This window comes from Solea solea, chromosome 20 (genome assembly GCF_958295425.1).
Source record: "Solea solea chromosome 20, fSolSol10.1, whole genome shotgun sequence".
NCBI lineage: Eukaryota > Metazoa > Chordata > Actinopteri > Pleuronectiformes > Soleidae > Solea > Solea solea.
Genome location: NC_081153.1, coordinates 21363955 through 21386108, shown reverse-complemented (window position 1 = coordinate 21386108; position 22154 = coordinate 21363955). Strand labels below are relative to the sequence as shown.

The 22154-nt window shown below is 40.3% G+C and overlaps 2 protein-coding genes across 3 annotated transcripts in view; both read right to left on the bottom strand.

The window, feature by feature from the left end:
- samd12 (sterile alpha motif domain containing 12) overlaps nt 1-22154 on the bottom strand; it is a 118263-nt gene extending 96109 nt beyond the window's left edge. The window contains exons 1-2 of one of the 2 annotated variants that reach the window (XM_058618946.1): nt 22120-22154; nt 12374-12577 (exon numbers count right to left, since the gene is read on the bottom strand). In XM_058618946.1, the coding sequence (XP_058474929.1) occupies nt 12374-12386 (13 nt within the window). In that variant the 5' untranslated portion in view covers nt 12387-12577; nt 22120-22154. Of the gene's footprint in view, nt 1-11662; nt 12063-12373; nt 12578-22119 lie in introns of those variants that run through there. The other variant, XM_058618945.1, reaches the window with a different exon arrangement.
- On the bottom strand, nt 13550-17266 carry abrab (actin binding Rho activating protein b). Its single transcript, XM_058618944.1, has 2 exons — nt 16330-17266; nt 13550-14941 (listed from the first exon to the last, which is right to left on the bottom strand). The coding sequence occupies exons 1-2, from the start codon at nt 17088-17090 to the stop codon at nt 14458-14460; spliced, it is 1245 nt and encodes a 414-aa protein (XP_058474927.1). The 5' UTR covers nt 17091-17266; the 3' UTR covers nt 13550-14457.

The following is a 22154-nucleotide window of genomic DNA, read 5'->3' as shown; positions in this document are numbered from 1 at the left end:
TGGCTAGAAGTGTATTTTAAGGTCATGTAATACAGATATTTAATAGTAGATGAGTCCAGAGAAGCTCTGTATCCACATATGTCTCGTAATAATATCCAAACATTATGTCTGTGAGCCACCTCTATTTGCAGCACTTTTTCTATGACATATCTAGGAGACGCAGTCAGATGCTTATACACTAACTCAAGTACTAATTAGAATATATCTGAAGAGCAGACAGAGACCATGAAAGGACTACATTGCCTCGAGTCCAGGAGCCGCTAGAAAGAGCTTGCTGCTCAGAGAGATTATAAATTTACATTCGAGACAGAGGAGATGTGCATGTATGAATGAGTTCTTTCCCCCAAAAAAAATGTTAAATGTGGTGTAGAGCTGAGTGATTTTGCATAAATATCTAATTGGGATTATTTTGATTATATGTTTCGTGATATCAAAGGGAAAGGTCATTTTCACATTATTGTTCCTGCTGTGGAGGATAAAGTAGTAGGAAGTGGTTGGATGGATGTATATTTTGACTCACATTTTGGCTTTAACAAATATTAAATATAGCCTCCTGCGATTTTCAAACCTCTTTTTCCAGGTGTAAATAGTATCTAGTACAAATGTTCACAGTTTAGTGTAAAGTACTGAAAATATACATGTTGTTATAAAAAATTGGTGTATCTTCTTTTTATGTATACAGCTCTCATGCACTTCCAAGCTACCTTCAAACTCCATATTAGTCTTTCTCAAAGCAGATATTTATTAATATCACATGGGAAATAAAACTCAGGTATTGCAGCAGTGTAATGACTGAGAGGAGCTGACACAAGCCAAATCTTTATGTGTCACAAATTGAAAGAAGAAGGATTTGCTGAGCAGATGCAGGCGTTTGTAAGCTTTAAAAGTGGATCCTATTATTAACACATAACACTGACATTTACAACTTTATTGGCCAATTAACGGCGCCACTGGAGTGATGAAAAGTGAATTGGTGCACCTCAGCAAACGGCTGCGGTCCTTGAGTTTAGATGTCGCTGCAGAAACAAACATGCTGCTCAGAGAGGAAGTTTATTTCCATTCTTGTTTGTTTGTTTGTGTTAGGACTATAGTGTTTCTTTCTTAATTTTAAATGTCAGACAATGGGTGTTGCCACTGCCAGAGGAAAGAGAGAAGAAGATTACATAAGTCGAGGTTTTCCTCTTCATACCACACATGTAGGTGTTCCTGTTTCAAATAGTGAATAAGTAGGGCATTGGTTTTGTCTGTTTACCTGATGGATCCGTGAGTCATTATTAGACGTGCCGTTTAAAGCCTCTTGTGCGGCGTAAAAACTCATGTAATTCTGTTATTAGATTTAAGTGGCTTGGGTGACCTCAGTCAACATTAACCGACTAAAACCCTGTTGTTGTCACAGGATTAGAAAAAAAAAAGAATATGAATGAATCTGTTGGCTCTACACGCTTCATTAGCGGCCTGATTTCAAACTGCTGTGGGCAGATTATTTGTGCTTTGGCCGACTTTCTGTCAATTTAATGTGTGTAATTTTGCTCCACAGCCTCTGGAACGCAACGCTTGGCAGGTTACTGCAACAAGAGTTATGTTCCCGCCTGATGCATTTTGTTGTTTATTGTTTATTAGCGTTGGCTGCTCTTCCTGGGGTTAGGCCTCCCTGGTGCCAAAATATAAAGAGAAAACAAGCATAAGCTCAGACTGGTAATAAAGTCACCCACTGATAACAAGACCTGACATCTGGAGGAATTCTTCCTCTTAGTCTTAGGCTCAGGTGCATTCATTAGTACAAGGGTTGATTGATTACAAACAGTTAGAATCACTTGATTTTGATGAAAAATGTGGACGGATAAGAATTTGGAATTGCTTGGTTATGGTTCAAAGTTTCTTAATGGGCAGAAAATGACAAATATTACATAGTACAACAAACAGAGGAGTGTTCTGCTCACCCAAACACAACAGAGAACAACAGCAACCTTTGCATAGGAAGGATGCACTCTTTCAAGTACCTTCTTAGAGCAATTCCTTTTTGTTTTGCAAAATTATGAACACAAAAGTATCTTAAGTTGTACTATAGTTATATTTTAAAGTATGTTTGCATCATGCATAAACAGTATAATATATATATATATATATATATATATATACATATATATATATATACGTACCTGCCTTTATCAGGCATAAAAAGAGAAGATGGTGGATGGATGTTGTGAGCCAGGATGATGAAACAGTGGGGAACACACAAATGGGAGAACATTTTACTGGATCACCAAAGATCCTCAGGAGGCCAGAGGTGGATCACTGCTATAAAAACACACTCAAAGTGAGTGTAGAAGACAGAGTGATGGGAACCACAGACACTGAATTCTGCTGCAGTGATAATTTCACATCAAGTACTGTCCTCAATCACAATGTTGATGCAGTTAAGAGTTAATGTGGTAACACATATTCACCACTAACTAACATGCATATAAGTAGCACACCAGAACTTTATCAGTAATTATTAAGCACGTATTAACACTTTAATCAGGAAAAATCTTAATTAATGTCGTAATAGAGGTAGAATAAGCTTATGTAGAATAAGGTGTTGATACTAATGCTTACTAATGACTAATAAAGGGCTAGTGTGCTATTTATGCATGTTAGTGAGCACCTAGTTAAAAGTGAATATGTGTTCCCTAATCTAAAGTGTTACCGTTAATGTTTTTACAATATGACATAAAACATAAAACCATGATCATTGTAGGTTAAGTTTCCCTTACATTTCCCCTTAGCTGCCCACTGGGAAGCTGTTGTTTAAGACTCCAACACTAATTTACTTAAATATCTTGGTTTTTTTTTACATGCTTTTATTGCAACGTGCATGTGTTCTCTGCAGTAGAATGAGAGAAAGTTCATCAGACAGTAGTAGGTAAGTATATTGTAACATAGTGAGAGCATATAATATAATTGATCATTTATTGATTATTTGGCATACACTGATTAAATTAGCCCATATATTCATATGCCGGTGAGGTGTTGGGATTTGACTGCATGGGAAGCTATGTAACAAGCTGGTCAGTGAGCTAGCTTCTATGCTTGGCTCTTAATTCACCCTGACATCCTATCAAAAGTTAACTGTGCTCAAACTTCACAGAACGCCCTCCACAAGCCTGGGGGTCGATTATTTATGATTGGTTGGGTCTGTGTCAAGCTGACGCAGATGTGCTCAACTTTGAACATTTTTCAGCTGCAAAGAGCTAAAAGGAGGGTAAAAAAAAAAAAGAGAGAGAAAAGCTGAGAGAAAAGGCTGAGAGGGGTGAAAAGGAGACGTTTTAGAAAGAGACAGAGTGAGACTAAGGAAGAAAGAAAAAAAAAATGAGTCAGTGTGACAAAGCTGGAAAGAAGAGGATGAAAATGACCCACTTCAAACACACTGGAGATAAATATAACTGCAGTTCACTTTAGCTCCCTGTAAAGCATCTGAGTATGCTTCAAAGGAACGACTGAAAATAGACTCTACGTTCACAGAAATGTCTATTAATATTTGATAAGAGAGACAAAATTCTTCTACTTGGTCTGCCAACGATTAGGTTTAGCTCTGGAGACACATCTGACAAGACGTGGCCAACTACAGAATCTCTAAAAGAGGCGGGCTTAACGTGATGATGATGATAGAGAAGATATGCATCATGGTGGCCATCGCAGAGTCTTTCCGGTTCGACTTGCTTCACAGAGGTCTCATGGACGCCATCACTTCTGGAAAACTACAAGCACGTTTGTTGACACGTGATTCATCGATCTGCATACAGCATCTGGATCATTGATCTGATTGGTTGTTGATCTGTCCAATTGTGTACCGAAGCATGTATATCAGGTGACTACACTCTTCCCAGACTGCATTTCTTTCGTTAGCCAGGCTACGACAACAGGATGTGTCGCAAACGAGGAAAGGTTTGGGGTTTTTACTCTGTATCGTCACTAAGGTTGAAACAGCTTTAACAAATACAAACTACAGACCTGTCTTATGTTCACACAACAAGCTTCTGTAATCAGATGTATTACAGTGTGTATGTAAGCATTACCACATGTAATGATCACAATATTCAAAATATTAAACATCAACATCATACAAAACAGAACAAATCATTTCCCGTCTTTGTGATTTGGTAATGCTGTTGTTTCAGTCCGTCCCCAAACAATGTCTAATTCATTTTTATTATACTGAGCAAGTTGTATTTGTTCCTTGAACCTTTACTTCTTTAACTTATCTTATCTCATCAAACCACACCCATTTTTTCCACACACACACACACACACACACTGAATGCCCTGACATACAGTGTGATGTAATGCAGCCTCAGTCAGACATGACATTGTCAGATGAATTTGCATTTGGAAATAGCTATATAACCTTTTTTTTATATAAACATATGTATATATACATATACATATATATATATACATATACATATATACATATATATATACATATACATATATATATATATATACATATACATATATATATACATATATACATATACATATATACATATATATATATACATATACATATATATATATATATATACATATATATATATATACATATATATTTCCAGGGTGCATTATACACTATCACACATTGAAATGGTCAATGAAACAGCAAATCTTGCTATGTCACTGTGTTTGTTTTACTGAGGGATTAGACAGACACGACATCTATGTCTGCACCTGCCTTCTACTTTTAACACTTAATGTCTTAAATTTGGGGGGAATTTTATCACCATTTCACCAGAAAAACAAAGCAAACCCATCCTTAATGTTTGCACCTCGTCACACTGTTTTCCTTCAAATTAGCGCAGCTGTAATTAACTCCGCCTCCACCCTCGCAGAATGCTTGCATTATGAAAATAGCAATCAACAGTTTTACTGTCTTCACTTTCAATCGATTCCAGACAGTGTGTGTGCAGTGGGGCTGCAAGTGTCTCATCCTCCGCTTACTCGTTAAATCAGATCGTTGAATCCTGACTCAACCTAGTGAAGTTGAACAACTGCTACAACACTTTTCACTTGAACGGCTTCATGGCTGCACACCCGTGAAACAGCGTATGTTTTTAATCAAACTAATCTCAGTCCAATTCCACCTTTTTAAAGATGCTGAATCGACATGATGACCATCTTCCCCTGACACTGACTGCCTCCATCTGTGCCCACTGCAACATCAGTGAAACACAAACCCTCTCAGATCTGCAGCTTCAATCCGAATTTCATGGTCATCAGGGACTGCAGCTGAGGCACTGCCAAGTTACAGCACACTACACATAACAGGGCCCAGGATGTTACAGGAGTATTCACGAAAAAGCACAAAGGTCGACATTTAAACTGCTACTGGTGAAAATAGGCATGAATTGTTGGAACAAGCAGCAATTAATATAGAATCTCTTCCCCTGGGTTCCATTTGCCTGATGATCATACCTCGCGAAGGTCGACAAAGATATTGTGGCCTGGAGATTTTTTTCTGCCCCATTTGTTACAACAGACAAGGACCAGGGATGTCAGCAGGGTTAATGTTGCAGAGCCTTTTTTTTTTTTAATGGTCCTAGGTATAGGGTCGACGCTGCTGTGAATTTAAATGAAATAAAATAACCACACTATACAATATTCAGACCAAATACAGACACTTTCATCATGTGTGTGAGTACGTGTGAATGCTGAGTGTGACGGGTGCAAAAGTGGCTGGAAAAGTCGTGGAATTCAATTTGATTGAGGCAGAATGAAGCAAAGCCGAGGCTGCAGGTGACCTTCCAGCACCTTGACTTAGAGCAGGTGTGGCATGATGAAGTCACTGAGCTTTTTCTATGGGCAGTACTTCATATTCAGGCAGAGTTAGACAAGAGGTTCCATGCAGCACTTATGTTTCATGTGGAACTACAGTCAGCGGCCAAATAGCTGTGACTTAGCGTAGCTTGGCTATGTGCAGATGTAACACAATCAACTAACCAGCATTGTTGTCGTTAAAGATTCATTTTAGGAACACTGTGACCTTGAATACAGATCACTTCAGACAGAAACAAATGCAAATGTGCTGCTGTTTGTTTTGGACACATTATAATTCACAGAACATTTTGTTTAACTGATCATCTCTGTCAGATTTAACTTGCGACAGAGGTGTTAGCGACACTCTTGCAGCCTCACTGCCTTTACACACACATTTACATATTATCCTGGTCTCCTTAGCAGTTAGGTGTCTCCTACAAAAAAGAAATCCAATGGCTTGAAAGCCTTACAACTGCTGGTACAGTAACATCCCATACAGGTTCAAGAGTAAGCTACCTGGCCGCTGCATGCAATAACTGTCGAGAACCTAAGTCATAGAAGTGCTTCAATCATGACAGAGTTTTGTTTCAGCCCCAAAATAATTGAGCAATGTTTCCCACTAAATTTAGTCTATGGCTGCACTTTTTATTCAAAACGTTGACATTATTTAGAAGTTCGAACTGCTAGTATCCATTATTATCCAGCAGAGGGCGCATGTAAGATTTTCTACTATAATATGACAGTGTCAGTCGCAGCATCGATGGCATCTTGGAGATATAATCCTACAGTTCAGTCTCTACATATACCTCCCCTTGCTTTGGTGGAGAGGCACAGAATCCTCGCTGATAACCCCTGACCTAATACCCTCTGTAAAAAAATTGCCACACTTGATCCTGATCAGGTGACAGAAGTTGGGCTGTTTCCTTTGACGATCATCAGTGATTTTATTCCATCCTTCTCTACTGAGTGATGTATGCTATGAATACTCCAACATTAAAATTTAAAATGATTAAATGTGCAGTTTGTTGTTGGCACAGTGCAAGGGGGAACGAATTATGGGTCAGAATACATGAGATAGAATTATTTCAAGAGTCACGAGTCGTATCTCATCGACAATAACAATTGATATTTTCCAGAGATTTCCCAGCTGATTTGACTCATCGGTCTTCAGTCATTATTTTGTGGCTGAAAAAGATGTTGACAGGGTTCATTGTCTCGGTGTCAACTCCTACACTTTCCCACACTCCCACTCCCACAGTCTGCTTTAAGCCAGTGAAACAGGCTTAAATGACAGGTTCTGCCTGGTGTATCAGCTGGTTTAGCTTTTCTCTCACGCCGTCATTCAAGACCCGCTGCTGCAGCTGAGCCAGCTGAAAGCACTCGATAGCTCCAATAAAATTGTAATGATTAATCCCCCGACGTTTGTCGGACAGATTGCAGTTTACGACGCATCAGTCGTGCAAGAGAGTCTCTGCAAGTCTGTTGATGAGAAAATTGCCTCATCGATTAATGTCGGCACCGCTGGAGAACAAGTCTGTGCCCACTACTGCTTTTATCAATTTTTGACTTTCTTTGTAGCACTTAGTCACTACATTTCATGATCTATCAAAGTTCCACCCAAGGAATGATTACACAACACTTCTCTACGTCTCCTGTCACCTTAATCCTGCTAAATAAGGCAGCGGAGATGCTCCTTCATCCCCGAGGCACCTCCTGATTAACTTGACACAGATGTAGTCCCCTCTTAACCGACTTGAGAACTGTTTATTCTGCTGAATCTATTGTAGATGATTGTGAAATCAGTTTGCTGAATGAGTGCACAGGCAGAGCAGAGCAGAGTCGGACACGACACATCAAGGAGGCTTGACGCACAAGAAGGGAGGAGTGAAATGCACGACCACAGCCACGTGGATGGACAGGCTCTTATCTAAAAGATAAAATGTGTGCTCCTGTCACGTGTTTGTTTGTGCCTATAGGAAGCCATATTTGCTCCGTGCTGCCTTGAGGTCACAGACTTTTTTTTATAGCCTTCCTACAGCAACGTAAAAATGACATAAGCTTTCATTAAAATGTTCGGCTGCTTTCAGATGGAGAATAATATGACCTGCTGGTTGCTAAGTGGTTGAGGGACACTGGCTATAGCATTACTCGTTTGTGTCCACCAGGGACTTTAATGGCATGTCATACCCCTGTCTTGGAGAAAAGATTTTCCTCACCTTTACCTTGACCTCAAGGATTTTCACAGAGATTTCAATCATTGGTGTTCAGGCTCTATTATACAACCAGCAGCATGTGGACTCCAGGGAACCATGACCTATCTCTTCTCTTTGCTTGGACCCATGCTTCTCCTAGTCCACATCGAATTGAACTTTTTTTTGCCAGCACAATCAATATTTTATTACACTTCCCAATGAAATCTTTTGTTTCCAAACATTTGCACCAAACTTCCATGGGTCAGAGGGGTTTCTTTCTACACCATCAACTCATCACCTATTGTTCATAAGAAGAAGGAAGCCTGACTAAAACGACAGTAGTTTAACAAATGCTCCTATAGTGACTATAGGGCACAAAGACACATGTTCCTGGCATTTCTGCAGATTAGCATCCTGTTACTGAGCAAACATGATGTGTACTACATCTATCACGTTACACATGTATCATCTTATATCTGATATATTTAATATCAGATCCAGGCCATCCCTAATTCAAAATTTCCAAAACAGTCACTTAATTCTTAACCCTTTCCAGGCCTGGAAAACAATTTTTCTAATTTCAAAATGTTTTATGACCATGGGAACCCTGACTTTCTTTCAGTTTTGGTTCCATCACATCTGTCTGATAAAAAAAATCCCTGTACTTCCTTTTCATCATTATTATTTAAAATGTTTAGTACATTATATAAAAAGGGCCACACGTTGGAACAAGGGCCTTTCTGCATGGTGTTAGCATGTCCTCCCCGTGTGTGTGTGGGTTTTTCTTCCTCCTACAGTCCAAAAACATGCAATATGGGGATTAGGTCAATTGGACACTCTAAATTAACCATAGGTGGTTGAGTGGTTGTTTGTCGCAGATCAGTCATTTTCAAAAAAGCAGTATGGATGTAACGTATTTGTACTTGTGAAATCAATGTAAACCACACATCCTGACAAACACAGGTCCACTATGCACACAGTGTAACTATCCTGCAGGCTCTAACGACTGCAGCTCAAATAATTTGTCAGGAAAGAGCCACACAATCTCTGGCACCTCAACACATCATTCATCTCAGCCAAGCATTTCATTTCCAGCCCAGCATGCAGGAGGCATTCAATAAACACAAAAGTGATGCATCAACAGGGGAGTCATTCTCTTTGAATGGTTTATTTTGTAGAATTTGAGCTAAAATCAGTGCTTGTAAATTTTCACACCATTTATTACCACGATTAAACCTCGCTCTGCGGTGTAAATCAAACCATTTGCCAGCTTTAAGTACCATCTGAGCAGAGCTTCGAAAAGCTCCAGAAATCTGTGCAGTTTCTTACTGAGAGACAAAGAATTTGAGAAGCAAGCGTCTTCCAAAGTAAAGAGGAGAGACAATCTCTAAGATTCTCAATGAGCTAGTTGTCTGCTCATGTGTTATAAATTATTCAATCACTGACCTATATTTGCTGTGTTAGAGGGGTTGCTGGAGCAGTGGAACAGAAACCAGAGACAGGGCAGAGTTGGGATCTCTCACACATCACATCTTAAATAAAAAAAGACATGATACTGCAGCAAACTCTGTCCCTTCCATGGACGGGAGATCAGTTTGCGCCATCCTTATTGGAATGGCCAAATAAAATAGTTTGGATAACATGTACAATTAAATTGAAAAACCCAGAAAAAATTTAATTAATTGAAAAAGCCCTTTAAAGCTTTTCTGAAACAAAGCTTCACAATAGTCTATGTTAAGTATTAAAAGTACGGAACAAATGCTTAATTAAGTAAATTATTACATTACATTAGATGGTAGATATGTTTTTGTTCAAACAGCTAACACAGCTCTCAAATGTGACAAGAGGCAAAGACTGAGCTTGCAAAAACTAGGTGATGCAATGTTGTGTATTGTATGGGTTCAAAATATGATTGGATGTCAAAATTGGGAAAGCAACCAGCAGCTTTAGCCATCAGATAAAAAAGGCACCTCCAGGCTACATGACTATCTGGCTGTAGGCAACTGTGTGTGTGCTTGACTTGAGATTGAAGACTTTGTACCTCACAAGGGTTCAGTTCAGGCTGAAGAAGCCTCCTGGATGACAGGTGAAATGTCTTCAAACATAACTCAAGCAAGTCCAGGCGCCTACAGCCGACTCTTGAAGATGACTATGACCTAAATGACTGAGAACCTTCACAGACACTTGGGTTAATACTCACTGAACGTATTTCCTTCCAAAAAAGCAGAACACTATCACCACTGTCCTCAAGGAGAGAGAGGATTTCAAAGTATTACATTGCAGTCACACTAAACAGGATGTTTTGGCTGCTCTCGTTTAATCCGATCCGACCTTGGGTGCTTGGTTTTCTCCCCAGGTTCCGTTGTTCTGATAAAGAAAATCAAACCCCTAACACATCAACAACTTAAATCTGTGGAGGGGATTTCCAGGTGAAACCTTTCACCAAAACAGAATCTGAGGCTTCACACAAAACATCTATTTTGGATACTTGACATGGGGAAATATGGGAAGCATGTTGCAGAACAACAACAACGATACTCTGTATGTGAAGCTTCATGCTGGTTAATCTTATCAGTGCATGTAAATATTAGACTGACTAAGTGAAAATCCACACTCAATCCACACTTTTTCATGAATCTCACAGTGTGGAACGAGGAGCGACAGGTTCAGGTCACACAGCAGTGCGGCGTGTTGTGTGGACGTTATTGTGCATGAAATGAGCTGCAATGGCCGTCGGAGATGAATAACCTGATCTATGGGGCTACAGGAATGTAGGAGTTCCACTCGCTCGCTCGTTCATACCAACCACACCTGTACAGAAAACACATATCAAGACTTAGAAAAGAAGGAGACACGGAGTCCCACTACATCTAGGCTATGTTCAGACAGCAGGCACATCAGATGTTTGTAGCACGGCTTTAACACACAGACGTGGGAAAGATTTAGACAATCCCGCTCTGGAAACAAAAGACACAACTGATGTCGCACAGATCTGATGTTTTTTTACATCACACCGAAAACCCAACTGCATTTGTGATTTTCCCAGGATAGCTTCCATTTCTAACAAACACTACACGTGTCTGCTCGTCCTCTCACTGTCCTCACTCTTCTGTGACTGTCTGATCATTATTCTTTGTTTTGGAATGAAAATATAGCAACAGTAAAAAGGAAATATGTCACGTTGACGTGGATCAGACACGCCACACCAAACCAGGAAATTATGATCGGATCCAACATGTGAACACGGGTCTGATTAACGATCGGCATAAACCAGGACTCTCCATCACAATTACATTTGTTTCCGAATGGGCTGTATCAGATCAGAGTTTTCAGGTTTACATGTTTACGTGACATGTTTTTATTCTGATTACTTGTGTCCATGTAAACACAACTAGTGTGAAACCTTTCATTAAAGTTAGCTATATGAATTTATCAGTATTTAGTCCAATCACGGACACACAAATATGACATTTCATGACATACACACACACATTAAATGTAACAATGTGTCAGATGCAAGACACTTCAATTAAGTACAAATAATATTTCAAACCAACTTCAAATGTGAGCCTTTTTTCTTTTTTGCTGTCCAGAGATCCAAATACAATGTGAATTTAAAAATAAATGACTCTGATTTCTTTCTAACAGTCGAAACAAAGCCAAACACGCATTACCTCTCATTGGATTCTGGATCCACAAGATGCCCCCAATTAGATGAGGAGACTGGCCGAGCATCCCACTGACTGTCCCCTTCAGCTTCAATCACTCTATTGCTTAGCGTGTGACCTCTTTACCTGTCCACATGTGACATCACCTGCAGCCAGATGAGCCAACCTCTGCCAAACAGATGTTTGGTGGTGGAGAAAAAGATGAGCACAGCACAGGGACACGCACGCGTCACTGTGTTGCATCACAACATGGCACAGCCCGCAGGTGAACGTTCTCCAAAAGACAATAAAGGCAATCAGACAGATCGAAGGTGCCAGCCCTGCTGCTGCTGCTGCGTCCTCCTGGGAACACACAGTTCCCTATGCGCCGGGACAAGGTTTATGCAAAAGAAGCGGACCGAACGCTCCGCGGACGCAGACCTGTTACACGACTGCACACACACACAGTTACAGTGTGGAGACAGAAAAAGAGGCTGCGCGTTATCACGAGTCTTTATGGTGTGAGATCATTGTGAACAAGCAGTTCTTTCTCGTGTCAATGGGGAAACATAGAGAAGACGATCAGGACAGTGGTGACAGAGCATCACCCAGTCACAAGCTCTCACGGCTGACCCAGCTCAGCACGGCTCAGCACGACCCAGCACAGCAGCTCAAGTCAATGCAATCATATCATTTCCAGTCACATGTGAAGCGTCAACGCGTGAAGAAGCGTCTTACCTTCAACAGCCATGTTGCTGCTCCACAGATGTTGGCATCACTGGCAAAAAGGAAGCGCGGGCGAAATGTAAACAGTCAACGCGTTCTCGCTGCACGTTGTTCGGCGTTTAAGATCATCACTTTCCTGCGGGCAAGCCAGAGATCACAGCTGCTACTGCTGCGCCGCGGTGGATTCTGGGAAATGTAGGCACAGAGCGCCCCGAGCTTAGAGGGGAGGATAAGTGAAATAAATAAATAAAACAAAGAAAGAAAGTGGTTTAGTGTTATCAGTAACACCTTTTCTTGGTAAAACGTGTCAAAATGACTGCTGTAAAAATGACCTATAGTTAACTGCCAGTAAGCTTAAAATGTTTTATATTTAGTGTCCTATTCGTCTTTGTAAGATGTTGGGGATTGGCATTGCACACAGGAATGAGATAAACATATGAATCCAACGCTAAACCAAACAAAGTGATTATACACTTAATAAACATGTTGGTAATATATTCAATTGTAGCCAATAAATCCCTTCTACCTATTACACACAGCAACCCTGGACCATACACATACTATCTATGCCCTTCTATTCCAGAGTGTGCCACAGTGTCACTGTTGATATCTTAGATGAAGACATGATTGTTTATGACAGTATGAGGAAGTGAGTAAAGTTTTACAGTACATTCTTGTGTGGTAACACATGTCAGGTCACACAGGTGCGGTTGTCTGTTTTCTTACTGTTTTTTTTCTTCTTCCTAAGAATAGTTAAGCCTGCCGGAGGGGTTTTACAGCAACAATATACACGTGTTCTTGTTTGTCATACTGAAGAAAACAGTGTGAATCATGAGTTTCAGCGCTTGTGTGGTGGTGAAATACAAAACAATGAACAGAATCCAAAAGACACTGCAACAAAAGCCCTTTTTGTGAAGCCTAGTGTGCAATTTAAAGTCGAGGAAGGCAGGAGAACACACCCACATATCTGCAAGCAATGATATTATTTAGCACAACAATGTGGAACCCTATAGGGATGACAGGTGTATAATTAATGACAACGCAAGGAAAACTGTAGACAAGTATGAACTAAATAAATAAATAGCAATCACAGACAAGCAACTCTGTGATCTCAGTTCATGCTGCTCCTTAAAACCCACATCAGAAGATGATACTGTCACCTTTGTTAATCAGATTAAAGACCAAATCTTGTTTTAAATAGTTTTTAATTTCCAGTACAGTCCTTTTGACATGTACACAAAAACACAAGCTCAACATTGAAGTATACGTTAAAGGAATAGTTTGACTTCTTGTAGAAATATGCTCATTATCATAGAACCTGAAAACAGTGGGACTTATAGCCCGGCTCAAGACGCTTTAAAGTATGTTCACTGGTGTGTCAAATACTTTCCCATGGTAAAAAATGTTAAACGCCTTGGTGGAGGACTGGTTCACTAATTGACATGAACCCCCAACATTATTTAGGGTTTCAATAACTCCATGAATTATTCTAAAATCCAAGGTCGACAGTGAAATAAAGTCATCGTCATTCTTTACATTAATTATAACAGGCTCAGTCTAACAGGCCAGGAGATTTAAAAGTGCTGTGGTGTGCTCTGTTCCCCTGCATTGTGCTCGGTACAGTGTAATGAATGCTGAGCCGCAGGAATTCAGGTAATGAAACCCAGTCCATGCTTAAATTAATGCACCACGGCATCCTGCAAAGCTGCTGGTACTTCGTGTATCAACAGACTTCACTATCTATGAAACAAAAGCCAAAATGCAAAAGAGACTGAATGGAAACCAGATATGTATCCCTCCACAGCACGAGAATTCAAACTTCATGTGTGTGACAACTCAAACTCACACATCCAGTCTTCAAGTAACTCTAAAAATAGCAGCAAAAATTATTATTATTTTTTAAATAATCCACAAGGGCTCATCCACGGGCTCTGTCATGTCTGTATCCCTGTGACATTGTTCGGCATGTGTACACCGAACAGACCCAAGGCCAGATGATATTTTAAATCCTCCTCTCAGCCCTGTGTGATAATGACCAAGGATACAAATTAGCCGTAAGAGGATTTCCAGTTCAACTTTGACCCGAGTTGTTGATATCACCCCAGCAGAGTAATGATCACGCCATCATCCTGCCCTTGCCACAGCATCTCCCCTTCGAACGCCACCTTCCCATGTTTCCTGGCTCTCATCAGAATCCCGACCACCTTGTCAGAGATCCTCACATATCTGTCAAACAGCTCTCCAAATGAGATGCGGGTCTTTCCATCCGGGTCCGGATCAGCCATAGTCCTGATCACGTAGCACATGTCCGCTATCTCACGGTGGATGTGTTTCTCGGCACGCTTGGCTCTCTCTGCTGTTTTGGTGCCCTCCTTGGGGCGTCCGTAGCCCTCCTCGCCCCTTTGAAGGCGAAGCGACATTGAATAGTCGTAGTCAAAGTTTTCGCTGAAGGGGTTTAATCTCTGGTTAACCGTGTGCTCTGAGGCCCAGTTCTGCCACCGGCTCTTAAGGTTTCCCACCGGGCTGTATTTCTTGGCAAGTGCATTGATCTTGTTGGCGTCCTCAGCTTCTTTTTTGTACCTGGAAAAGATGTTGGAGTGCATTACAACATAACTAAATCCAGTTTACAATGTACTCATTGCCAGTTTTGAACCTACTGTACATGACACATGGGAAGCTTCATGTATAATGCAGCCGGCATGGCTTTTGTACATGATAAATAGCGTGGTTTGTTACATGTATTGTTATTATTGTTATTATTATTATTATTATTATTATTATTAATAATAATAATAATAATAATAATAAATTTGATTTGAAACGCACTTTATATTCTAAAGAATCCTGTGCTACAGAAGTAATCAAAAAGGAGTTAAAAACAACAACAATCAAGAGTAACAAAAAACAGTAGTAAAAACAACAATTACAGATTAAAGTTTATGCAACTCAACATGAATAGTAAATGTGAATTTTGAAGGTAAGAGCCATAACATTCATATGTGCAAATGCGATGTGATGGCAAGGAAAGGGATTCTACTGTGCTTTTAACCCATGCTTCCCTTTGGTGATGTTTAATTTAACACTATAATGACCAATAATATTTTGGACACATATTTATAATTTTTTTAATATACTGTATAAGAGCGCATTGCTTTTCGCAAGTGTTCGCTATCTTAACAATGATCACAGCATCTGCTACAGTAAATAGACTGCATTATATCGTGCTCAATGGTCTGAAGCTTGGTGCTAGAGGTGCCTATAGGAGGTTAGCAGAGGAGGGGCTGACAACGCAGCAAGTGTTGCTACCATTGTTAAAGTGATGTGTTCATCACTGTTGGGTGCAACTTGTTTGGAACAAGAAAAACAACCTTGTCCGGGAGCTCCGTCTGTAGTATTTGAGCTCAACTCAAAACACGATTTAATTCACTCGAACCTGTCGATATATTTGAATGACTTATTTCGACTGGACGACGTTCTTGGAAAGTTGAACATTTCTATACTTGTGATGCAGCCAATGTGAGCAAAGTGGGGAAAAGGCGGGGTACAGCCTGGACAGGCCAATACCAACTACCATTCAAATTCACCATTCACACCTACGGTTAGTTTCGAGTGTCCAATTGACCTCTGCATGTTTTTGGATTAGGGAGAGAAGCCACATGCACAGTGCTATGGTTAGGATTACGGATTACTCCACTGTGGGATGTATTCATTCATGATGTATGGCATCATGACATTACCATAACTTGCAGCAGCAACTCTTGTAATCAAATGAATCAATCCAGTCAAATGAAGCTACCTTTGACATTGGTTTTCACTTTTTCTTTTCACTGACTGATGTCTTATCTAAATGTCCTGTTTCTTATTATCATGTGAAGGAAGTGGGCAGTCATATAATAGGCCTTTAAGAATTTACCAGATGGCAGCAGAAAACGCATTTAACAACTCATTTGATGCACGCGCATACTCACGTTGGGACTGGAGGTCGTTTAATCCTCACGGCTGACTCAGCATCTCCTTCATTGTCTTTTTGCCCCGCTTCTTTTAAAATGTTGTCATTGTGTGTTTCAGTGTCCCCTATGTGTCCACTGTCCTCTTTATCCAAATCACCGGTGTGTGACTTTCCTGGCCGTGTGCCCTCTTTTCCGAGCATATGCTCAGTCTCCACTTGTCTCCAGCTCTTGGTCAGCGATGACACCATGTTGGAGCACTTTCTGCGGCGTGTGGGCGAACTCCTCTTAGTCAGCAGCCTGTCGATCTCCTCATTTGATGGCAGAGTGTCTTTCTTGATCTTCTCGGCCAGGAGTCCGACGCCCATGCCTTTCTCCTGAACTCCACTCGTCACCGTTTTCACCACTTGCTTCGTTTTGATAAGAGAAGCAACCGGTGGCTCAGTGGGGGTCGCAACCTCCTGGATCTTCTTGTGAGGAGCTGATGTCTCTTCGGCTTCTCCAGAGGCAGCCACGTTAGTTTGCACCACTGTCTTTGGTTGGACTTGAGTGGGAGGAGGTTTCTTGGGGACCCATGTCTTTCTGTGTTCCTCTGTTGGTCCTCCCAGTGAGGCTGGAGCCCAACCACTAGGCTCGTTGGCCTGCTTTTCCTGATTCTCCGACACCCACTGCTGCCAGCTGCTTGTCAGGCTGCACACCATGGTAACTGTCCGGAGCTTCTTGATGTTCCTGCTGGTGTTTGTTTTCCTCTGGGATGCTTGGCTGCTCTGTTTGTCAGACATATTTAACTGCGTTAATGTGTCAATCCAGGCACAATTATTGCTTCAAAATGAGCTGTCAGATTTTGCTACTTTAGATTCATCTCCACTCCACTGCTGCTGCTGCTGTCTAACCTCAGGCTTGCAACAACAACTCTCAAACGGGGAGGGCAAACCCTAACGCGATGGAAAGTATGCGAGTCATGCCAGGCCAAGGACATGATCGTCTTTCCCTGACACAGACTGTGGAGCTTGTAACTAGAGGTGAACAGGGCAGTAGTGCTAAAGTTGATATGTGCAACATACCAACAAAGACTGTTTGATATATATATATATATATATATATATATATATATATATATATATATATATAATCAAAATGTCCTATATACTTATATCAAGTAAAGTTTGATCATTTATAATTTAAAAAAAAATCTTTTACTCTGGGACAATAAAAAATAATCTTGTGTTGACATAGTTTCCATTCCTCGTGGGGATGACTAGGACAACTAATACATAGCTCCAATTTCAATTGGTACATTCCCAAAATCAGCCTTTGTCAGGAGACTTTGTTGCTAGATGGATGTTGAAAGAGTCAGTTTACTGACATGAAACAATCATTGAAGTTCATAAAAAAGTTGATTTGGGGCAAATATTAATGTTTGTGAAAAAAAAAGTTGGCCAGGCTGATGGGTCAACATATTTGGTGCACATGCAATGAACAAAATACAGTTCGAAGACAAATTGATGGACTTTGTTGGTCCCAAACTTTGAAATCCACTTCAACAGCAAAGGTCAGGTGCCATCTGGCACAGCAACATCACAACCACCCCAGTGAGTGCCATCTTTTATTCCCTTTAAAAGCCAGGTGTGTTTGCACCTTGGTAGATTACTGTTGTGATGCCAAGTGTGTTTTCCTGCCTCTGTAGAGGAAAATGATCAGCAGACGGATGAGCAGACGATCCACGACAACAGTATGTTTCCAACTAAAGCTTAAGGTGAAGCAGGCGTGGGAGTGTGCACCTGTCTCCATGCAACTGTTATTGTCTTGATAATATAACCTTAATTATCCTTATAGGTCTTATATTTCTAAATAACATATAAGAAAATGTTAAAATCCAAATCCAAAAATAGAATCTGAACAGAATCTGCTAATTTGTGCACCTTTAAAATTTGGCCAGTGATCTCAAAAACACATGAGTCTTGCATGAGCCACAGCTGAGATAGAAGGGGAGGAGCGAGGAGACACTTAATCCAAGGTGACAAAAGAAACCATGAACTTCTGACCAGGAGAGAATCTGAAACCTGGAGGAGTCGAGGGACATCTCCTCTTACCTGTGAATTGGTTAGTGTTGCAGTGCATATGGTTGTGAGATCACGCTTTGCTAAGGAGTGTGAAAAGTAGCATTCCGCCTTTAGATCTACGAACTTCACGCTTTGCAGAATTCCGCTTGGACATTAGTGCTTTTCTGTGTTTTATATGAATGTTCAGAATGTAATTTTATGTGTGTAGATTTTTGATATCCATGTTTGCATGGGTTGGAGGTGGTGGGTGGGTGTGTGCTATAAATAGAACTTGGCTCAAAACACTTGCACACAGACGTGAGGTGGCAGCTGTCGGGAGCCCGTCATGAGGAGTGAAAGTGACTCATCAGCTCAAACTAAGTCAACTAGTGGTTGAAATCCTTTCTGCAGCATCACATGTCAAATTCCCATCTGAGAGGAAGGTTAGTGCTCCCCCACATGGACAAACTGGCTTATTACAGTCTTAGGTTTAGTGATTATTGACATTATTGATAACCCCAGCCAACACAGTAGATATAAATATTAAATGCATTATATGCCTCAGAATTTCCTTACATTACATTATTTACTGCTTGCTGACATTGGTCACCAGAAGCTGTTCCTACCAGACAATAATAAGGCTGTATCTGAGTGTACTGATTCAAGTCAGGGTGAGTTTTATTCCTTATAAAATGAACTTTTTATTTGCAAATGGAGGATTGAATAAATGTTTTCCCCCTCTGCACAGTCCCTTCTCGTTACGTAACATCAGATGCTTTTTGTTTTCTCACAGTGTCGTCCAGCTCCAGCACCGCAGCTTTTTAACATTTACACAGTCACGTTACAACGTCCGTGAAAAATTTAAACTAATAAAATATAAGCACAAAACACAGCGGGGAATGGAGGCTTTGGAGGAAGACAACAGAAAGATAAAAACAAAGTGACGTCAAGGGGGTAGAGTCCATCTGTCCCATCAAAGACAACAATCAAACACTGTTTTCTTTCTCTTAAGCACCAACTGGAGTATTCCCTGAATTTGCTTTTTCTCATACATAAGCAAACATCACCTCTGTGGTGACTTGTAGTTTTATGTGACAGCATATCTCTCTGGGACCCAAAACACAGCAGCTGAGGCTCAAAATCTGTCCAAACACAAACATCATTCATCCATATTTTGCATTATAAAGTCACAGATGTGTCGTTTCTGAAAATGTGAATAAATAAATGTCCCTTTGCTTTCAGATTAAAACATTTAAAAATAAAAAGCCATTCAAAGCATGAAGGCCCTGATCCTGTGTAGTTACAATAAACCAGTCTACCAGAAGAGGTCGCTATGAGTCCACGATTAGAAACATACAGTAAAAGCAGGTTGGACGTGTTTAGTTCTCAGTAGATTGTCACTCAGATTAAGGTGATCAGAAAATGCTTTTTGCATGGCAGTGTCTTATTCAGACTATTGTCATTATTGGATTATTATAAATATTGTTTCAGGTCAAAAGGAAAAGATTATGCTTAATTTAATTTTTCTTTGTAAAGAAATGTCCTGGTGAGGTCCCATGTTGCGTCAATGCTCCATCTGTTGTGTGTTCAGAGATGGTCTTTGGTTCAATGGTCATTTAATACCATGAGAAATGACTGGATTCGGTTATTGCACACATCGCTGTTCAGTTGTAAATATCAAGCTTGTTTTTGTAACAAATAAATCCATATGAGGTTTCAATAACTGTTTTCAGATTATCTACCTATAAGAAAACCGGATGGTTAAGTTCAATAATGTGTGCTGCTACTGAACGGTTCATATCTTTGCATCAAATTGTGCTTCCGTGTTCTGCAATTCCTGTTTAATGCTCTTCTTATTTTCCCCAACATGACTTAAGTTGATATAGTCAGACACGTGATCGTCTTTTTATCTTTATAGGAATTTCTTTGCCTGTATGAGGATGTTTGAAGCTGTTACAATGGTAAGTACATTGGCATCAACAAGCACAGCAGCTGTTTTCACAGGTGTTTAAGTCTCTTGAGATGGTGTTGAGTGAGCGGCAGGTAAATACAATCTCTCTGATTTGTGTCCCTTTTGAAAACCATTAGGGCTTGTTCATACATCCCTGTGTTGAACATCACATTGATGAGTATTATGTTTTAGTTTGACAGTTGTTTTTTTAGGTGTGTATCTTTTAGAAGATCAGACATTGATTTTCTTCTGCATTAAGAGCAGTTTTATTCATTTCATTCATGTTGTTATCAGAATCATCAGTTTTGATGATCACTGACAAATTTGATTTAATCTACAGAACTGACAGAAAGCAAGACCTTTTTTTCAGTGGTGGTCTGAATCCACAGTTAGTAAAGTGTTTTCTGCCGTTGCTGTTTGTTTTAACAGATCTGTGCACAGGAAGTGATTCTCTCATGTACGCTGACAATAATATGTAGCCTATACAAGGTTTTACATTGACAATGACCTGTGTTTAAGTGTTTTTTTTGTGACTTTGTCATCATTGCGCCAAAGTCACAATGGTTCTCATTTAGCAGAAGCTATGAAGATTGAAACGTCATCACTTTAGTAAAAATTGAGCAAGAGTGTTTTTGTCTCGTTTATTCTTTTCCCAAAAAACGTCTGTAATTCTCATACATATCATCTGAAATTACTTCACTGCCCTTCAGTTTTGATAAATCTGCACATGGGTTGTCCTTTTTTTGCTGATAATGACCTCGATACTGAAGCCAAAGCCTGTAGATCAGTTCTGGCCCAGGAAAACTAAACCACTGTGTAATCTACTAATACTTCCTTTTGAAGAATCTGTAATTGCTTGGCTTTGCCACTTGGTCGAGATAAATAAAGATGGAAAGGGGAGTAAATTAAAGCTCTAGCCCAACACAAGGGTCAGTGAAGGCCAGGAAGCTGAGAAGGAAACCTGGTCCCTCTGCAGTGGGAAAGACAGGATGATAGAGAGAACCACTGGAGCCAGACAAGTCATCTAAGGCTGGAGGAGGATCTCAGGTCCCTGCTTTGGATTTATGTGAAAGGTTTTCAGTGTTTTACATGAAGAAGAAGATGGAAGCAGAAGAGGCAAGAATAGGACAGAAGATAACACGGGAACTCTTCCAAGTGGCAACTGTTTACAGTTGCGGAGGCTTGAAGCAGCACTGTTTAGTGTTGGAGATGTTTCTCGTCTGTCACTGATAACCGCTAATGGCTTTTATACACCATTCAGAGGCTACACAGCCATGCTAGCAGCGCTGTGAAGCGATGCACTCGTTCTCTTAGCTAAATGCTAACATGAACATGCTAAAACCATGTTAACACATACCCAATTTATTTACTATTAAATAAATAAATTAATATTTAGCTAATAAATGCTTTACAAGTACAATTACGGCTGTTGCTGGGGACACATTACACAACTTCAACAGCAGTTAGTCATTTTGAAAAGACTTGTTTTTAGTAGAATTGTGCACACGTCAATAAAGACGGAGTGTTACTTCCATTACTGGACAGGTTATACACTGTGTGCCTCGGCTTGGTGTAAACATACAAACACCTAACACACCATAAGTTCTCATAGTGACTTGGCCGGCGGCTAACGTGACTCATCGTCGTGTACAGTTAGCTTAGCTTTAGCATTAGCGTCAGCTTCAGAGTTACAGGGATAAATGACAACAAAACATAGTATAAAATACCAGGAATATTCCGCCAACGTCCTCTCCACCTCTATAACTCTGTGATGTTACTCTTTTATATGTCTATTTCACCAGTTTCCCTTCCGCTTACCTGAAAATACGCATGGTGACGCTGCTGTCCAGCCG

Bases quoted from the DNA above. Each gene is read 5' to 3' on its own strand.
- abrab (XM_058618944.1), bottom strand. From the start codon at position 17,090: ATGTCTGACAAACAGAGCAGCCAAGCATCCCAGAGGAAAACAAACACC. The intron at 14,942-16,329 runs GTGAGTATGCGC...CATCTTTTCCAG, and splicing joins AAACGACCTCCAGTCCCAAC to GTACAAAAAAGAAGCTGAGG.